The following is a 19,774-nucleotide window of genomic DNA, read 5'->3' on the forward strand; positions in this document are numbered from 1 at the left end:
AGCCACAATGACCCCTGAAAGGATTGAAGACAAGCTGTCAATGATGCATGGGCATTTTGTCTCAGGCTGAAATGGACACTATCCACAAGTACTTGGGGTATGATGGTGCAGAAGGTGCTATCTGAGCTCATTGTAAAACCCACAATTCCCAAGGTTGGTATTTTGTTGCGTAATATCCAGTAGCCCCATGGCATAAAATTGATGGCTCAGGAAGTCAAATTGTACACATTACAGCAGGCAACTCATTTTCTTTCTGTTGTGCACACAAAAAGCTTTCCTCAACTTTGCAGAATTACTGCAAGCACAAGGCAGATGAGTGATTAGTGATGTCATCAATAAATACCATCATCTTGGCTCCCATGGACCTGTTGAGAAATCCTCGGAAGCAGTGCTACTTCCCTTGATGACTATTCTGTGCATAGGGAGGTAGGATTCACACAGGGCAATTGTGGGTGAGCACACGCCTCAGCTTTCCAAGAAGAAGAAAATTAATTCTTGCCTTTTTCCTTGGCTATCTTTGTTGAGCAAGTAATCTTCTTACATTCAGATCCTAGGGGAAATCCCTTGCTTCCTCTAGAACCTCCTTTTGTACCCTTAAATTTCCTCCATGGTCTCCTAGACTGGCATCATATGCTCTGAAACCTGTCTTTACCAAGTCCCAGTGTGATCTCAGTGATGTAATGCCCTTGTTATAGAGGGAAGGTTTTGTATTGATTAATCTCTACATTCCTTCCAGTTCTAGTAATCAATGATTCTCACTCATCTCTGTCCTTCCCTTTGTCCCTGAAAGTAAGCATCCCTCTCTGCATCCTCATCCCTTTGCAGGATCCCCTCTGCCCACCTCAACTGCCCCCAACCCTTCTCATCTCATCCAGGACTGAGCCTGCCAATCATAGATGTCATTCAGCCACAGACTGTACCTCCTGCCTAAGGATCCCACCAGCACCACCCCAGGAAAGCAGCTCCTCATGTCTGCTTAATTTCAAAGATAGCTTTCCAAAGATAATAGTGGCGATTCAAATGGGTTTATGTGGATGCAAACTATTACATATAGAATGGATAAGCAATGAGATCCTACTGAACAACACAGTACAGTATTCTCTTGGGATAGAACATGATGGAATATAATGAGAAAAGGAATGGATATGTATGTATTTGGGGGGAGAGACCGGGTCACTTTGCTGTACAGCAGAAATTGGCACAACATTGTAAACCAACTATACTCTAATTTTTGAAAACTGGGCCTGTGTTTACAGTCCTGTTCCACATATAAGCACAGGAAAATGGTACTCTCCCAGCTTTATGGGAGGACAAGGGAGGAGGGAAAGTTACCTGAAACTAAGTGAGAATTAGCAAGAACTGACAAGTCACGGTGGAAAATCAGCTCTAGGTGTTTGTCCCGGTCCAGTCCCTTAAGGCAGGGTGGGTGGCACTCAGCCCTCCACCTGCCCTGCCAGGTTGCCCTGGGTCTATCACCCACATGTGCCAGCTGGATTTGGAAGCAGCTATTGGGACCTCTACCAGACCTCCCCCCACTTTTGCTTATGGCCAACCAGCCTTCATTCCAATCCCTCTAGCACCCAACACAGAATTACTGCCTGTCTAAACCCACCCTTCAGGGCATTTACATTTACTCCCCAAGTCTTGATTTTAGATTGAGGGGCAAAATGAGGCTGAGTGTGAATTCATTATCTTTGTTTTCAATGGAATGTGAGCCTTTGGGGCTTCTCTGGCCAGCAGGGAGGTCAGACTAGGCTAAGCAAGCTGATTACAGGGCTTCACCCACTCTTCCCCTGCTTCTGCCCACAGGAGTCTGAGATCAGCATGCACTCCCAGGTCAGTTATCAAAAACAAAGTGGTGGAAATCCTCTAGGCCTGTCTCTCCACAGTGAGACTAGAACCAAAAAAACTAAATATTGCAGTAGGACTTGCAGGTAGGATTCCACTAGAATCAGAAAAGCTTGAAATGGGAAGGAAGACATAGATGGGCCATCTATATATCATCTTTAGAGAACTATCTCTTTAGGTCTTCTGCCCATTTTTTGGTTGGGTTGCTTTTTTTGATATGAGTTGTATGAACTATTTGTATATTTTGGAAATTAATCCCCTATTGGTTGCATTATTTGCAAATACTTTCTCCCATTCCATAGGTTGTCTTTTTGTTTTGCTTATTGTTTCCTTTGCAAAAGCTTTTAAGTTTAGTTAGGTCGAGTTTGTTTATTTTTACTTTTGTTTCCATTACTCTAGGAGATAGATCCAAAAAATATTGCTTTGATTTATGTAAGAGTGTCCTGTCTATGTCTTCCTCTAGGGGTTTTATAGTATCCAGCCTTACAGTTAGGTCTTTAGTCCATTTTGAGTTTGTGTATGGTGTTAGAGAATGTCCTAGTTGCATTCTTTTGCATGTAAGCTGTCCAGTTTTCCCAGCACAACATTGAAGAGACTGTCTTTTCTCCATTGTATAGTCTTGCCTCTTGTGTTGTAGACTAATTGACTGTAAATGCATGGGTTTCTTTTTGGGCTTTCTACTTGTTGCATTGATCTATATTTCTGCTTTTGTGCCAATACCATACAGGTTTGGGGGTGGGGGTTGGGGGGGTTGTTTTTTCTTTTGTTTCATTTTTGCTTTTTAAGGCTGCACCGGGCTATGGAAGTTCCTAGGTTAGGGATCAAATCGGAGCTACAGCTTCTGGCCTACACCACAGCCACAGCAACACAAGCTCCAAGCCATGTCTGGAGCCTACACCACAGCTCATGGCAATGCCAGATCCCTGCAAGGCCAGGGATCAAACCTGCATCCCCATGGACACTAGTCGGATTCATTTCCACTGAGCCACCATGGAAATTCACAGTACCATACCATTTGGATAACTGTAGTTTTGTGGTATAGTCTGAAGTCAGCTCCTGAATCCTACAGCTCCATTCTTATTTCTCAAGATTGTTTTGGCTATTCTAGACCTTTAGTGTTTCCATACAAATTTAAAAATTTTTGTTCCAGTTCTGTGAAAGATGCCTTTGATAATTTGATAGAGATTGCACTGAATCTGTAGCTTGCCTTGGGGATTATGGTCATTTTGACAATATTTATTCTTTCAATTTAAAAATGCAGTATGTCTCTCCATCTGTTTATGTTGTCTTTCATTTCATTCATCAGCATTTTCTAGTTTTTAGACTACAGGTCTTTTGCCTCCTTAGGTAGGTTTATTCCTAAGTATTTTATTCTTTTTGATGTGATGGTAAATGGGATTGCTTCCTTAACTTCTCTTTCTGATATTTCATTGTTAGTGATGCCTCACACTTTTTAATCTTGTTCCTTTTGAAGCCTCCATCAGCACATAGAAAAGAAGGCAGTCCCTGCCCCCAGCAGATCATAGCCCCAGCCACAGCAACACAACCTCCAAGCCGGGAGGATCTCTCACCCCTCCATGGGAGAGAGGAGGCTTGGCCCCCACAGGGTTCAGAGGCTGAGGGTAGTGAGGAGACATTGCTGTGGGTTTCAGTCTGGGAAGGGCACCTGACTCTAAGACCTCTCCTTTCTTTCCTTCATAAAGTCTCCTATAAGCTCCTGCCCTTCCATTCATCATCCACACTTTGGAGACTCTCAGTTCAGGCCTCTCCTCCATGCTCTAGACTTATATACTCAAGGGTATCTAGATACTGACTCCTCTTGGATGACTCACAGATACCTCAGACACAGCAGCCCAAAACCAAACTCACCATGCCTTCTTGCTTTCCCTGTTCACCCTCCATCTGCACCATCTCTGCTGTGTCCCATTCAGGGAATGAGACGTCTGCCCTCTCAGATGCAGAGGCCCCAAACCCGAGAGCCGTTCCTCATGTCACTCCCTCCTTCCCTCTTCCCTGCAGCCCACCAATCAGCCATTCCCAAAGCACCATCAACTCAGTGTCTTAAATATCTTTACCATCCACCTCTTTCCACTCCACTGCCAGGACAACTGTCCAAACCAGTCGGTGACTATGATTGTCTCTATGTAAGGATTGATCAGATGGGGGAGAAAAGAAGAGGAAGGAGCATTCCCAAAGCATCACTATGTGCCTGATGCTGAGATTTTGTTAGCATTCATTATGCACATATGAAAGCAGTGGGATGGATGGGACTATCACCATTTCACAGAAGAAACTGAGGCACAGAGGGGTTAACCTGCCTGGCCCCCCACCAGGCTCAGCATTGAAGCCTCATGTGAGATCCTTACTCTACATTTTTTAGAAAGAGTGAAGCTAGAGGACGAGTTAGGTGGCCTCTGCAATGGTTTGGGGGACAGAGAACTCCCCTCTGAGGCCAACTCCTCCAGGGAGAGGAATACATGTGAATCACTGCATACATACCATCTGGTAGGGTTTAGCATGGGGCCTGGATCAAGCCCTGCCTGAATCATTTATGGGAAGCAGCAGAGAGGGAATGGACTCTGGAGCTGGACAGTCTGGGTTTAAATCCAAGCTCTGCTGTTTCCTGGCTGTACAAACTTGAACAAGTCACCTAGCCTCTCTGTAGTGGGCCAGATAATGTCCCCAAGAAAGATGAGTCTGCATTCTCAGTCCCATAATCTGTATATGACCTTATTTGGACAATGAGTCACTGCAGATCTAATTGAGTAAAAAATCTCAAGATGAAGAGATTCTCCTCCTAGAGAATCTCCTCCTAGATTATCCAGGTGGGATAAATCCAGTGACAAGTGTCCTTATAAAAGAATCACAGAGGAGAGACACAGGAGTGGACCACAGGAAGGAGGTAGAGGATGAGCCACAGGCCAGGGGACACTGGCAGGCATCAGACTCCAGAAGAGACAAGATAGCGAAGTCACTCTTAGAATCTCTAGAGGGAACATGGCCTGGTAGATGCTTTGATTTCAGACTCTGCCCTCTGGGACCTTGAGAAAATACAGTTCTATTGTTTTATGACAGTAAGTTTGTAAAAATGTGTTATGGCAGCCCTCGCAAACCAATATACTCGCTATAGTCAGTTTTTGCATCTGTAAATAGGCATAATACTCCACAGAGCTGTCATGAGAATGAAATAAATCAATGCGCATAAGGCACTTTTGAGCAGTAGCTGGCACATATTAAGTGGTCCTTCAATAATATCTTTGATAGTTGTGTGACCTTAGTTATCGTTGAGTCTGTGGTCTCTTCACCTGTTAACTGGTAATGAAAATACCTAGTCTAACAACTTGAAAGTTTTGAATTTGCTTCCTTCACTTAAAAATGGTCAAAGGATTTCTCCCACTCTCCCCTGTCCTGGGGACTACTAGTGTTTGCTTACCAGCCTTCCTGAAGATGAGTTACTGCCTGCCAAAGGTGGTGGTCAGAAAGCTCCTTCTGCCCCTGACCTGACACGATGCCTTACTCTGGGCACTGGCTGCTTGGAGACATGGCTCCTTCTCTTTCTCCTGCTCTCCATGTGTTATGGCTCATCAAGGGGTAGGGAGGCAGCCTCTGAGCCAGATCATTTGTGATGAGGAGACAAAGGTACATGAGTTATACACAGGCAATCCTTAAATCCCTCTCTGAAACTCTCTCCACTCCATCTCTTGCAAATGAAGTCAGAGAAAGGGTAAAAGCCTATAATTACACTTGAAGTAATTAAAACCCTGCTTAATGAAAGCTTAAGATAGGAAGCATAAGTCTGCTGATTGCCCATCACTCCTGTCACTCAGAATCATTGTCCCCAGACTGGTCCTTCTGGATGTCTCCACTGGGGAGCTGAGGCCTAGTCTGTAAGCACATAAAATACACATACACCCATGTGTTCCCTGTCCTTTCCCCAAATGGCAGAGAAAGCCTCTTTGCTCCTTTAGTCCAAGTCAGTAGACCTGATTCCTTTTAAAGCCCTTTTCTATAAATCTTTTTAATTTGATCATATTGTACTAAAATTGTCTCTGTGCAATTCTCTTTCTAGCTCAGGGCTCCTTGCCTTTAATGTACATGCACATCACCTGGGGAATCTCATCAAAATGCAGATTCTAATTCAGCCAGTCTGGGATGTGCCCTGAGAGTGGGCATTTTTAGCAAGTTCCCAGGCCATGCCTACTGCTGGAGGGAGCCAGATGGGGTGAGGAGGGGAGGACACACTGTGAGGGGCAAAGGCACAGATCTCTGTCCCACAGGCGACTCCACATCACTCTTACCACCCAAACTTCTAGCAAGTTATCTTAAAAATTAATAAAATTTGCCAATTGAGAGGATAGCATATGAGTTTTCCTATGCAGAGGGAACAGCATAAGAAAAAAGCATAGTTCTTAAAGACTATTTTTAATACTAAGACAATTTTAAAGTTTCCCTTTATTCATAGTGCACATGAGAAACCCAAGCTCTCAGGCATTATTCAGTGCTCAGGTAGGATAACAGGGCCTCTGGGTCAGTGGTGGGAGCAAGGTGGCCAGGGAAGGGAGGGAGAGTGTCAAGGCCAAGGCCTTTTGGCATGTTTACCTTGAGCAAGTCTGACTCCTGCAGGTGAAGTGATACTACCCAGAAGTCTTAGGGATGAAAAGGGGAAGGTAGGGACTTCCTTAAACTCAGTCATCACCAGGACCATCTGAACCTGATCATGGGCTAAATCAGTCTATTAGTTTCCTGTGTTTACTGTTAAAAATTACCACAAATGTCGTGGCTTACAACAACATGAATTTATTCTCTCAAAGTTCTGGGGGCAGAAATCTAAAATCAAGGTGTCGGCAGGACCACCTTCTTCCTGAAGCCTCTAGGGAAGAATCCATTCCTTGCCATGTCTGGCACCTTCAAATATTTCTCTGCTCTGTCTTCATATTCCCTTCTATTCTGAGTGTGTTTCACTATATCTTCCTCTGATTCCCTCTGATAAGGACACTTGAGATTATATTTAGGGTCCATCCAAATAAACCAGGATAATCTCCCTATTTCAAGATCCTTAATTATATTTGTAGAGACTCTTTGCCATGTAAGGTAATACCCACAGGTATTAGCAATTTTCGGGTATGGATATCTTTATGGGGTCACTTTACCAACCACAGCCAATCTTGCTAAAGTACTGAGTCAGAGGGCAGCACAGCCGAGAGCCTGGTCTCTGAAAATAAATAAAAAGACTTCTTTTCTCACCTTCATACTCACCCTGCTCCTCATATTCACATAAGCCCTTCAAACCTACTGCCCCCTCCACCTGGAGTATCAGCCCTCTCCTCTTTGACTCTTCGGCTATTGTCCAAGAGCCTTCAGGTCAGGAGTAATTTCTTCAGCCTTACCTGACTTCCTGGAAAGGTGAGTCAGTCCCCGTTCCTCCCACCCACCCATGGCATGACATTGCTCCTTACAAAGTTGGAATCTGACTTTCTTTTTAGGGCCACACATGCAACATATGGAAGTTCCCAGGCTAGGGCTTGAATCAGAGCTGCAGCTGCTGGCCTACACCACAGCCACAGCAATGCCAGATCCAAGCCGTGTCTGCAACCTATACCACAGCTCACAGAAACACCGGATCCTTAACCCACTGAATTGGGCCAGGGATTGAACCCACATCCTCATGGATACTAGTGTAATTCATTACCGCTGAGCCACTACGGGAACTCCCCTGACCTGTTTTATGTAGCTGTTGCAGGGAGGGCAGAGCCTGCCTACCCTCTGTGATTATGTTATTCTCAACACTGAGCACATAAGAGATATTCACCAAATAAGATACTCAATGAAGGAATAAATCTTGGCTTCAACTCTTATCAGCTATGTGTATTAGTCTGTTAGGGCTGTTATAACAAAATATCACACACTAGTGGCTTAAGGAACATCAGTTTATTTTATCATAGTTCCGGAGGCTGGAATTCTAAGATCAAGGTGACAGTAGGACTGGTTTGTGGTGAGGCCTCCACTGGCTTTAAGACCTTCTTAGGTGGGCTCACATACCCTTTCCTCTATGAAGTGTTCAGAGAAAGATGTATCTTCTTTTTTAAAATAAGGACACCTATTGGATCAGGGCCCCACCCTTATGACCTCATTCAACCTCAGTTGTCTCGGTATAGGCCCTATCTCCAAATACAGCCACATTGTGTGTCAGGGTTTCAGAGTATGAAGAGAGGTGGTAACACAATTCACACAATACTGTGTGACCTTAGATAAACTCCTTAATTTCTCTAAGCCTTGCTTCTTTCATCCCAGTTGCTTGGGGGCAAGAGAGAGTTTTGTCACTAAATGACAGTGAATGAGATAATGTGTATGAAGTACTTAATACATTATCTGACACAGAGTAAATTTTGGAACCTCCTGTCAGAAGCAGACCAGGATTGGAAAGTAGATTAATTGGGAGATGAAGAAAACACTAGAATGGGAGTGGAGAAGTAGAAGGGAAGGAGAGCAGCCAATAAAGCAAAGGGCGTGATGTCTAAGGAATCACCACTGAGAACACCTAGAAGTCCATCCGTCAGGGAAACTCAGCTTCCATTCAGAACAGACACCTAGAGTCACCCCAAACCTGGGGCAAAGGAGCTGTGGGTTTCTGCATCAAAGCCTGTCGGTTGGCTGACTCTACCCCCAAAGGTGTTATTCCTGCCCACTTTCAGCTCACTGTGCCTGAGGACAGCAGGCATGGACACCAGAGGATCCTTTAAGCAAAGAGGGGTCAATGCCAACCTTTAGAGGCCCAGCCAGTTTGCACAAGCCAGGCCTGAGGGCACCTGGGTTGGTCCTCCTCATTGCTTTGAGACCCATCAGGAGTCCTTGGTCATCCCTTGTAGTGGTGGAAGTTGTAACTGATATTTTAACGGAACACCGGGGATGCTCCTTGATGAGAGGTTTTGGGGCCAAAGAAAGTGTAAGGAATGCTCCTTCCATGACTGTGCCCAGAGTAATTCACAGCTAAATTTCTCTTGATGTCCTGCAGTTAAGATGTCAAACTTTATCCAATTCTGTGATTTCCAAAGACTTTTTACACAAAGACTTTTCCATACAATAGTTACTTACCTTAACAGAATGAAAATTCTCTGATACATGCTTTGGGCATCATCAGTTCTGGCTCACAGAGGTGCAACTGTCAAGTATTGTAAAGATGTTTTCACCTGTCTGCCACTGTCACCTCTAAATTGCATGACACCGAGAAGGTGTGCAATAAATGTTTGTTTTTGCAATAGTCTTAAAGCAATTTCACGAAAAATAATATGAAGATATTTTCAGTAAAAGATATCTCATGAAAAACAACTATCTAGTCCCCAAAATGATGATTTTGAAAGACTTGTAAGCAAGTCCAACCAATATACACTTATTGAAATACTGACCAGAATTTTTTCATTCTCCTGACTTTGTTTCCATTCATCTAAATGAAGCAGTGCACTTTCCTGCAAAATAGGGATCCCTGATGGTTGAATACTGTCCACTTCATAGGAGGAGAAGCTCTTCCTCCCCAGACCCATGTGTGAATATGGATTAGGGCGCTAAATGGTGCACTTTTCCTCTGGTCCAACTGTTAATAAGAGTGTTTCCTTATCTCCACCTCACCCTTCTATCAAGTGCTAAAGATTGCGGCTGCGACCCCACTATAGGGTGAGTAGAGTCAAATTAGAGGACCTCTGAGAAGTGCATTCTCTGTATCTCAATGCCAGGCAGAGCTGCTTAATTGTTGGCCTCAGATGTCACCTGGGATGAGGGTAAGTCCTTGTCACTCTAACTCTCACATCCTCTGACCTGACCCAAGGCCTTTTGGAGTCTGATACTATTGCTTCAGCTGCAACAAAGATTTCGTGGGAAGGGATCAGCAACAAATAGGTTTCTCTCTATAGATCGATGCTCCAGCTGGGCATCCTACTATTTCTGCCCAACAGTCCTAAGAATGGCAACTCCAAGGGCAACTCACCGTTACAATGAAAGATTTGAAACCCTATTTATTACTCAGCTTTGGAGTTGAGATGGAGGTGTGGGGCTGTAAAATAAGTTTGTTTGAATGCTTGCTTGATTAGTCAAATGCCCATTTCTTAAGAAGGAATATTTCCTGAGAAATTACTTATCTTCCTAGCATTTGTAAAAGATGGGAGGCATTCTCTTTAGACCCTACAAATGGAAATGCTGGCATTTCTAAATAAGTTAAGAGTGAGGGGAGAGACCTGGAACCATCCAGGTTCCCATGGGTTAAGTCCCCTTTGGTCTTCCTTAAAGAAAGAGAATGTAGATCTTGAAAGACACAGTCTGTAAACACAGTCTCCCCTCACCTGGTAACCCACAGTCTCCCTGCACCTGGTAACCCACAGTCTCCCCTCACCTGGTAACCCACAGTCTCCCTGCACCTGGTAACCCCATGTGTGGGTCATCACAGTGCTGAGAGGGTTGTTGGGGTTACCTGGAGCATTGGGATAGGTAACCAGTGTGGATGAAATACAGTGACAATGGACAGAAGTATTTCTGAGACCACATTTGTTTAGGTAATGGCATAACGTTGCCTTTCTTTAATCAGATATTGACCTGACTACTGTTTATGACCCTTGGTTTGTCATTTATTCACATATCTTCCCCACCCCCTTCTTTGCTGAAAACCCTCAGAGGGGAACCAGAGTCTTCCTGATGTCCTTTTGCTGTTTGTCTTCTGTGTTTCCTCTGTGTTTGGTTCACCTCAAGTTAAAAAAAAATAATGTCTACATTATTCTAGGAAATGGAAGCCTTTCTAGGATAAGTGATAATCTAGGAATGAGGAGAGGGAAGGAATGATTTTGCCTACAGGAGTAAAAGCACTGGAACATTATTAAAGAGTCTGTGCAAAAGGTGAGGACTTTGGACTCAGAATTCCTATGGGGAGGAAAACGAATTCCTTTATCATCTGAATTTTTTCATGTCATTTTATTGATCATTAGTTATAAATAAAAAACCTATGTTCTTAATTATTATGCTGCACCACACTTAAGTAAAGCCAGTGCCTTTAGATCACTTCATTCTTAAGCTTCAACTTGATTGTTTCTTTACCATCTTTTCCATGATTATATATTGAGGGTTAAGCACTAACATGACATCTAGGGCTTAAAAGAAAATGCATGCAATGAAATTCCAGATGTAAACATTTTCTGAATCTGGTAAAGGAGTTTGTTTAACCAGCCATAATGTAACTGGAGATCAGTTTCTGGAGTCAGACCTATGTTCAAATTCCTGCCACACTCCCTCTGTGGCCTTAGGAAAATTATTTAAACTCTCTAGTGTCCAAAGTTCCTCCTCTACAAAGGGAAATTGATAATATCAAATTTGTGTTACTGTAAAATCAGCAACAAAGTGACCACAAAAACAAAAACCTCACCGAACGTCTCCTTCCCCTCAGAGTCTGTTCTTTCTTCCCCACCGTGCAGCCAAAATTAACAGAACTTCCTTGTGCACATGTCCTTGTCCTCTCCCTTCCTCTCTTCTTCAACCTACTCCAGTCTGCTTTCTACCCCAAACTGTGTTCTTTGCCCTCAAGTTTAATGTCCTCTTCTTGTGACTCTTAGCTCACCAAAGGGCATGGCTCCTGTTATGATGCCCACCACTCCATGTTGAGTTCATTCCCAAATTCTGACTATTTTACAACTTAAATCTCATAAATCCAGTCTCTTCTCTCCGAATTTATGGTAACTCTATTTTTAGTTTTTAAAGTAACCTCCATACTGGTCTCCACAGTGGCTGCACCAATTTACATTCCCACCAACAATGTAGGAAGGTTCCCTTTTCTTTCCACCCTCTCCAGGATTTATTATTTATAGAATTGTAATGATGGCCTTTCTGACCAGTGTGAGGTAGTACCTAATTGTAGTTTTGATTTGCACTTCTCTAATGATTAGCGATGCTGAGCATCTTTACATGTGCCTATATTGCCATTTGCACCAACATGGATAAACCTAAAGATTATCATACTCAGTGAATAAGTCAGAGAAAGACAAATATTATATGATATCACTTATACGTAGAATCTAAAATATAACACAAGTGAATTATCTCTGAAACAGAAACAGACTTGTAGACATAAAGAACACTTGTAGTTGCCAAGGGGAAGGGGAGGTAGGGGAGGGGGGGAGTGAAAGTTTGGGATTGGCAGATGCAAACTAATACATATAATATGGATAAACAACAAAGTCCTACTGTGTAGCACAAGTAATTATATTCAGTATCTATAATAAACCATAATGGGAAAGAATATGAAAAATAATGTGTGTGTGTGTGTGTGTGTGTGTGTGTGTAACTGAATCACTGTGCTGTACAGAGGAAATTAACACAACATTATAAATCAACTGAACTTCAATTTTTAAATATCCATATATATATATTATATAGTGCCAAGACCAGCTCAGCAGGATGGGGCTGAAGAACGGGTGCTGTGAATCTTAAGGAAAAAAGTTAACATAGAACAAGACACAGAGACATTTATCTTAAGTAAAGGTGGGAACCCAGGGACTCAAGGTCTCTGGGACCAAGAGCCCTGCCTCAAGAAACCACACTGCTTTTATTGTGTTCTTTGGGATTATGTCAAGCGAGAAGGGGGTTGTAGGTGCAGGATATAGGGGTTTTTTTTAAGTTATTTTAAAAGTCACATAGCTGATTGCTGATTAAGCTTTTATTCTGACCTTTAGGCATCTAATAGTCATTAGCATTTGAGGAAGCTTGTCATCAGCTATCTATGCATAGCATCTCGAGAATAGACATTGTGCTTCTGCAGACAGTGTGCCTATCTGCAGCAACCCTGCATGCCTAAGTTTGCACCTCAGTTCTCCTTGCTAATGCATATCCTGCTAATGACCCCTCATAAACCCCTTGGGGCCATGAGGCTCCTCTTTCTTTTATTCTTAAGAGGACGTATCATGCTGTGCAAAAGGCGTGCCAATCGGCACAGGTCCAGCGTGCCTAGACCAATGCATTAAGTCCTCATTCAGCTGACCCTATGAATAACTTATGCCTTTAGATCTTTATTCTTAAGCTTAAGTCATTTACCAGCACTGGACTGTTTTCCAAGCAGGAAGATGGGGTAAAGTAAAGCAGGACAAGATGGGGTTTTCAGCAAAGAGGCTAAGAAAATATTGGAGAAACATGTCTCGTGACAATATAGTATATATAATAAGGATGTAATATACATTAGATATATATATAAGGATTTCCAAGAATGGGTTTATGTATGATTTTTCACAGTGATTCCCTCCCCTATCTTATGTGTATTTTTACCTGCTGCTGCATTAAAAATTACCCCAAAACTTGAAAGCTTGAAAAACAAACATTTATAGTCTCACAGTTTCTGTGTGCCAGAAATCTGGGCAGTATGTCTGGGGCCTCTGGACTGGGGTGTCTCACAAGCTGTGCTCAAGGGACAGTTACCTTCAGGTGCCACGCGGATAACCTGCCAAGCTCATTTCTGTGCTGCCGGGTGACTTCTGGTTCTCTCTGGCTATTGAGTGGGGACACAAGTTCCTTACCACATAGACTGATCTATAGAGCTTTTCACAATGTAGCAGCCTGCTTCCCCCAGGGCAAAGGCTCTGGGGAGAGAATGAGAGATGGTGAGTGAGAAGGAAGTCGGAATGACTTCAGAACCTAATCTTGGAAGCAATGCCCTATCACTGTAATGATGTTCTCTTCTGTGGAAGCGAGTCACTAGATCTACCCCACTCTCGAAGGAAGGGATTACACCAGTGATGCAAACACCCGGAAGCAAGGATCCCTGGGGTCATCTTGGGTAGAAGTCCCTCCTGCAGCAGGAGGTTTGTTCTCACTTGGTGAGAGAACTGCTTTCATTTGAGTCTTTTCAGCCTAGTCTCCTTGGGAATCATGGCGTGCACGTCCCACACGGGCCTCAGTGCCTGGCTACTCTTCTCTTTCAAAAAAGAGTAAGAAGGGGATGGGGCAGGTGCTGCTGAGAAGAGTTCCCAGTGTAATGGTGATTTTAGTTGTTTTGCTCGTTGTGCCTTGACATTGAATTGCGCAGAGAACCTCAATTACTCCTGTTGGCTTGTCTGAGCATTGGATTCCTGATGCCCTTTTTTTTTTTTTTTTTTTTTTTGCTTTTTAGGGCCACACCCCCGGCATATGGAGATTCCCGGCAAGGGGTTGAATGGGAGCTACAGCAGCCGGCCTTTAACCCACTGATCGAGGCCAGGGATCGAACCTGCAACCTCATGGCTCTTAGTCGGATTCGTTTCCATTGTGTCATAACAGGAACTCCCCTGATGACTTATTTTATATCTCCTAATGAATATATTAAAAATAATAATTGGAGTTCCCGTTTTGGCTCAGAGGTAACAAACCCGACTAGTATCCATGTGGATGCAGATTTGATCCATGGCCTTGCTCAGTGGGTTAAGGACCCAGTGTTGCTGTGAGCTGTGGAGTAGTTTGCAGATGCAGTTCAAATGCTGCATTGCTCTGGCTGTGGTGTAGACTGGCAGCTACAGCTCCAATTCAGCCCCCAGCCTGGGAACTTCCACATGCCCAAAAAGAATAGATTAAAAATATCTCTAACCTAGAGGTTATAGAACAGAGGGATATATTTAGACCTTTAGTTTTTTTGGGTTTTTTTTTTTCCCTCCTGGCACCCCACCCAACTCTGCACTGCAGAGAGGTTTTAGTGCTAATTTGAGATTATTTTGAAACTTCATCTCCTTTATCTTAGTGTATGCATCCAACATATTCTACCTAATTTTAATATAAATGTCTCAGCAAAAATTAAGCCACCTCCTAATTGACTGTAATTATCTATAATCCCTCACATGCTCAACATCATAGACCATAAGAGGGAATAACCTGTGTTTAGGAGAGGTTTGTGGAAGAACCTTAGAAAATAAATGGACATCAAAGTCATTATTTCAAGCAGAGCTGTAAATGCAGAACTCTGTAGGGGAAATGATAAAAGTATACCTACAGGTATGTGACTAGTATCTCCATCTTGTGTTTCCTTTTGTACAGATTGTTTCCCAAAGAAAGCTGTCCAAATCCTTGTTGAAACATGGGAACACAGCGGGGAAATCCTCCATCACGGTAAGCCCTCCTTAGGCAGCCACCTGCCCAGGTTCCCAGATGGTGCTGGCTAGTCCCAACCAGCCATGTGGAAGGCAGATCCTCTGGCTGTTGGGAATTGATCCCACAACTGCTCAGCTATCCGAGTCATCCCTTCTTTTTTCCCATCTTTCTTTGTCCTTCCAATACAGTTTAGACCTTTCCATTCTAGGAAAAATGATTTGAAAGTGAGGCCGTTCACTTCAACTAAGCACTTCTGTAATTATATGTAGGTTTTAGCAGGGGACAAATATAGAGTTATTGAGCACAGTAAGAATATGGAATTGTCCAGAATTTTCAAATCATCAAAGTTATCTGTCCTTGTTTCACATTTTTTGGAGAAAAACAATGCTCTAATAACATGTAGTCTAAAGTTTGATTTGTTGCCTAAGGACCAGAGAGCCTAACATTTAACTTTCCTCTTTAATATAATAGTTTGGAGATGTGCCATGTGGTTATTCAAACTTAAGTAAAATTATTTAAAATTAAATAAAAGCAACTAGTCACATAAGTGCTCAGTAGTTCCATGTGGCTAGCAGCTACTATACTGGATACTGCAGATTACAGAGCATATTTGTTGATTGGGTAATATTGGAAGTATTTCTAAATAAAATGTTAAATTTTCAAGTATTCGAAGCTTTGGCTTTTTGTATTACAGTCCTTGAGAAAGATAAAGCAGTCTAACCATTTAGCTCTGTGAACAAAAAAATATGATAATCATAATAGACAGAAAAAGTAGCAGGAGAGTCTAAATTGCTTGTGAGACAAATTGCCTTAGGAGGCAAACCTCCTGAGTTCCTTTGGATATTCCTTTTTAACTTGAAAGTTACTGATTTGTTAAAAGAAAAAAATTGAAGACTTTTTTTAAAAGAAAAAATTCAGATGCATTTCATTTCCACTGGTGAAAGGTAGGATCATTCTCACAAGAACTTATCTGGGGTTTTGGCTTGAATATTTTATTTTATTATTTTATTGTCTTTTGTCTTTATAGGGTCACATTCACAGCATATGGAGGTTCCCAGGCTAGAGATCATATTGGAGCTGCAGTTGCCGGTCTATAACACAGCCACAGCAAGTCCAGATCCAAGACAAGTCTGTAACCTACACCACAGCTCACAGCAACTCCAGATCCTTAACCCACTGAGCAAGGCCAGGGATCAAACCCCTGTCCTCATGGATACTAGTCGGGTTCATTAACCACTGAGCCGCTACAGGAACTCCAGCTTGAATATTTTAGATCATATGGGTATGTCCAAGCTTTTTCTTGACTGCCATGTTCAATCATGAACAAATTGTTCCAGTGGTCTTTGAAGACCCCTTGGTGCTCTAAAAAGCCATGGACCCAAGGGCTCCCTCCCAAAGGCCTCAATCCCAGAGAAGCATTGAGATTTTCCCATGGTTCTTTCCCAGGGGAAAAAAAAAAAAGCTCATCTTGCTGCTTTTTCTAAGAAGTCTTGGAGATTTTCCTCCTCCACACAACCCAGAAAAATTAATCTCTTTCCTGATTTTAAATATTTAAATACTCCTCTTTATCCTTGGTTCTTGAATCAGAACAATGGCTTCCATAGCACCTGGAAAACACTTGAAATTGTGTGCAAATTTTTCCAGTCTTTGCAGATGGAGATCATAACTTCTCAAAGGGGCCATGCCAAAGACCATGCCCCAAGTGGAGTGTAAGAGGTATTAAGGGGACATGGGACAAAAGAGAATGCAATGAAAAATTGAAACAGTATGATTTCTCATTTATCAAGTAGTTCTTGAGTTTTCACTGTGTTTCTGGACTCAGGTTCCCTACTCTTCAGGTGCTCACACTTTTGGAGGAGTCTTTCCCTCCTTAGACAACCCTTTTAACTTTAATATTACACATAAAATAGAAATTTCCAGAGATTCCCAGTGTGTACTCAGAACAGATGAACCCAAATCATAATGGAAAGTTGAGCCCAGGTAGAATGCAGATAAAATTGAATTAAAGTTCAGCATCTCTCTGTAACAGATTTGATAAGAGCATCCATGCTCTGTACCCTGATGCATGGTGAAGTCCTAACATAGTCTAAAAGTGGTTTAACCTGCATGTAACTAGATTTTTCCCTAGGTTTTTGTTGTTGTTATTGTTTTTCTCCTGAGTTCTTTTTCCACCAATTTCTGTTCCAAGGCTTTGAGGGTCACTATTAAATATTCGGAAGTGATATTTTATGAAAGAGGCTCTTAGATACTGTCTTCTCTTCACTTAGGCCAAATCTTTGTCAGGAATTCTCTGTTCTTGGGAGGACAGGATTAAGATCCTTATTCTCTCCCTAGATTGAGCTCAGACTCTTTCTATCTCTCTCTCTCCCTGCAACACTCCCCCGCCCTGTCTCTGAATTCCAGGAAAGTCCTTTGGGGGTTGGTTGGTTGGTTGGTTTTGTCTTTTTATGGCCGTACCAGTAGCATATGGAAGTTCCCAGGCTAGGGGTCGAATCAGAACTGCAGCTGCCAGCCTACACCGCAGCCACAGCAACACAGAGCTGGCGGCAATGCCAAATCCTTAGCACACTGAGGGAGGCCAAAGATCAAACCCACATCCTCATGGATGCTTTGCCATGTTCTTAACCTGCTAAGCCACAATGGGAACTCCAAAGGGACAGTCTTTTTTGAAACATGGGAGTTAGAACATTTCTTAGATGACTTTATAACCATTGGTCTAGAAAGGACATAGAGACCAGTTTATTCCCTGATCCCTAGTTAATCTGACTCAAAACACTGGAGAAATATTGCTTCCTGCTCCTCTTTCCTTGTAACATCCCAAAGGAACAATATGTATAATTATTTATGGCCCTGCCCTTCAATGCCATGTGACCTTTGAAGGAAGAAATTCTTCCTAACTACTGCTCCAACACCTCCTTCTTCAGCTTACACCCCACATCTCAATAAATGAGATCTAGTTACCTCCCGTTGTCCATTCTAGAGGCTTCCCCTGTTCACCTGGAGATGCTATGCCATGTTCACTGAGTTGCAGGAAACTTCATGCCAAACATCAGTCTTTGTTGATTTTGGGATCAAACATGAGCTAATATTTTTGTTCATGAATTCCTACACTGAGTGGTCCAACCACCACTGCACCTGATGTGTGCTTTTTCCTTCAGGTAATTGCTGAAGAATTATCTGGCAATGATGACTACGTTGAACTTGCCTTCAATGCACGGAAATTAGATGACAAGGTAAAGTGTTTGCCATCAGCCTTATTGAAGAAGTAATAAAGCTGGCACACAAGTTTAATAAGATTTCCCTTACAGCTATTTTTTCCTTTTCAACTCACGTTATTAAACAGATCAAAGATTTCAGAGATGTCTGCAAAGTAAGACTTCCCCTAAATTGAGAAGGAATTAATGAGAAGGGAGAGGGGCTATAATTAAAATAGGACAATTTTGTTACATAAAGACTTCATTTGCTCCCAGATTCCATGGGTCAGATTTGCACGGGCAAATGTGATTTAATCTCTAGGAATATTTCAAAAGAAAAGAGATGTGAAAGGAAGAAAAGTGACATTTATTAAGCACCTATATTTGCCAGATACAGGGTTAAGGACCTATCATGCCTGATCACAGTCATTCTTATAACACCCACATAACAGGTATTATTAACCCTATTTTACAGGCGAGAAAACAGATTCCAAGATGAAATAATATATCTAAAGTCACTTCATGTGTTAGTCCTGATAATCCAAGAAGCAGACACCAGGATGGAGTTAAACATGCAAGGATTTCATTAGGATTAAACCCTTGTGTAGGGAACAGTGGGAGGGAGTCTGGGAAAGCGAATGACCACCATGTAAGGCTTACCGTAAGCAAAGGAGTGAAGGGGAGAAGGGGCAGGTCCTGCACTGCCATACAGTCTAAGGAGGATTCCACAAATCCGTCAAGGAGTCCTTGAGCCAAAACCTGCCAGTGAGAGAGACCGGTATCTCCCATGAGTGCCTGCATATCCCCTATACATACAGCACTGTCTGGGAGCAGTCCATAGATAACTTGGCCTTGGAGTAAGGATAGGGCTGCATCCCAGAGCACAGCAGCTAGGGGCCTATGGTCAGTCATACCTCCTTTAGTAGGAGGTCTGCAAAGCATATGCTCATGGCCACCATACCCTGCTGGTTGGTGGTAAAACTGAGGACTCATCCCATGTGAGTCTGAGTCCCATCTGTATTCTTTCTATTATATCTCACAACTTCCACCCGTCACAGGTCATATTAGTTTTATATCTACAGACAAGTTCTATAGTCTCCACCACTGAAAAGAAATTTTCCTCTCCATGCTCACTATATATTTATGATTTCCCTCCAACCAATCTTTGAGTCAAAAACACATCACTTCCATACATATATTCACAAAGAACTCCATTTTCCTAGTAGACAGCCAGAAGAGAGGCAATTTAGGGATGTGGCACCACTTTCAAACAATTTCTTACAGGCATTGGGCTGAGAAAGGTAAACCTGTATCTCAAGCTTAGTCTCAAGCAACAGCTTAGCTCCTGGCATAGTTCATTCATTTTCACCTACAAAAAAGCCTCCACCCATTTATGCATTTATTCATTTTTTTATTTGTCTGTGTACTTGCTCATTCATCATTCCTTTATCAAACCTTTGTTGCATGCTTATTATGTATTGTTTGGTGGGAAAAGGGCATACTTTGAACCACTCTCTTGCCCACAATCTGTAATTCACCATCAAAGTGAACCATCAATTTAAACAACAATATAACAGCACTCAAGCCATGAGAGGATGTGATACATAATCAGTGTTCTGAAAAGAGTAATTCATTCACCTGGAGATATTAGGAAA

At 42.5% G+C, this 19,774-nt stretch overlaps 1 protein-coding gene across 3 annotated transcripts in view; it reads left to right on the forward strand.

Annotated features, from left to right (window-relative positions):
* CPNE4 (copine 4) overlaps nucleotides 1-19,774 on the forward strand; it is a 595,975-nt gene that overhangs the window by 420,864 nt on the left and 155,337 nt on the right. For 2 of the 3 annotated variants that reach the window (XM_021071322.1, XM_021071320.1), the window contains exons 4-5: nucleotides 14,872-14,943; nucleotides 18,084-18,158. In XM_021071322.1, the coding sequence (XP_020926981.1) occupies nucleotides 14,872-14,943; nucleotides 18,084-18,158 (147 nt within the window). The remainder of the gene's footprint in view (nucleotides 1-14,871; nucleotides 14,944-18,083; nucleotides 18,159-19,774) is intronic. The other variant, XM_021071321.1, reaches the window with a different exon arrangement.

Source organism: Sus scrofa, chromosome 13 (assembly GCF_000003025.6).
Source record: "Sus scrofa isolate TJ Tabasco breed Duroc chromosome 13, Sscrofa11.1, whole genome shotgun sequence".
NCBI lineage: Eukaryota > Metazoa > Chordata > Mammalia > Artiodactyla > Suidae > Sus > Sus scrofa.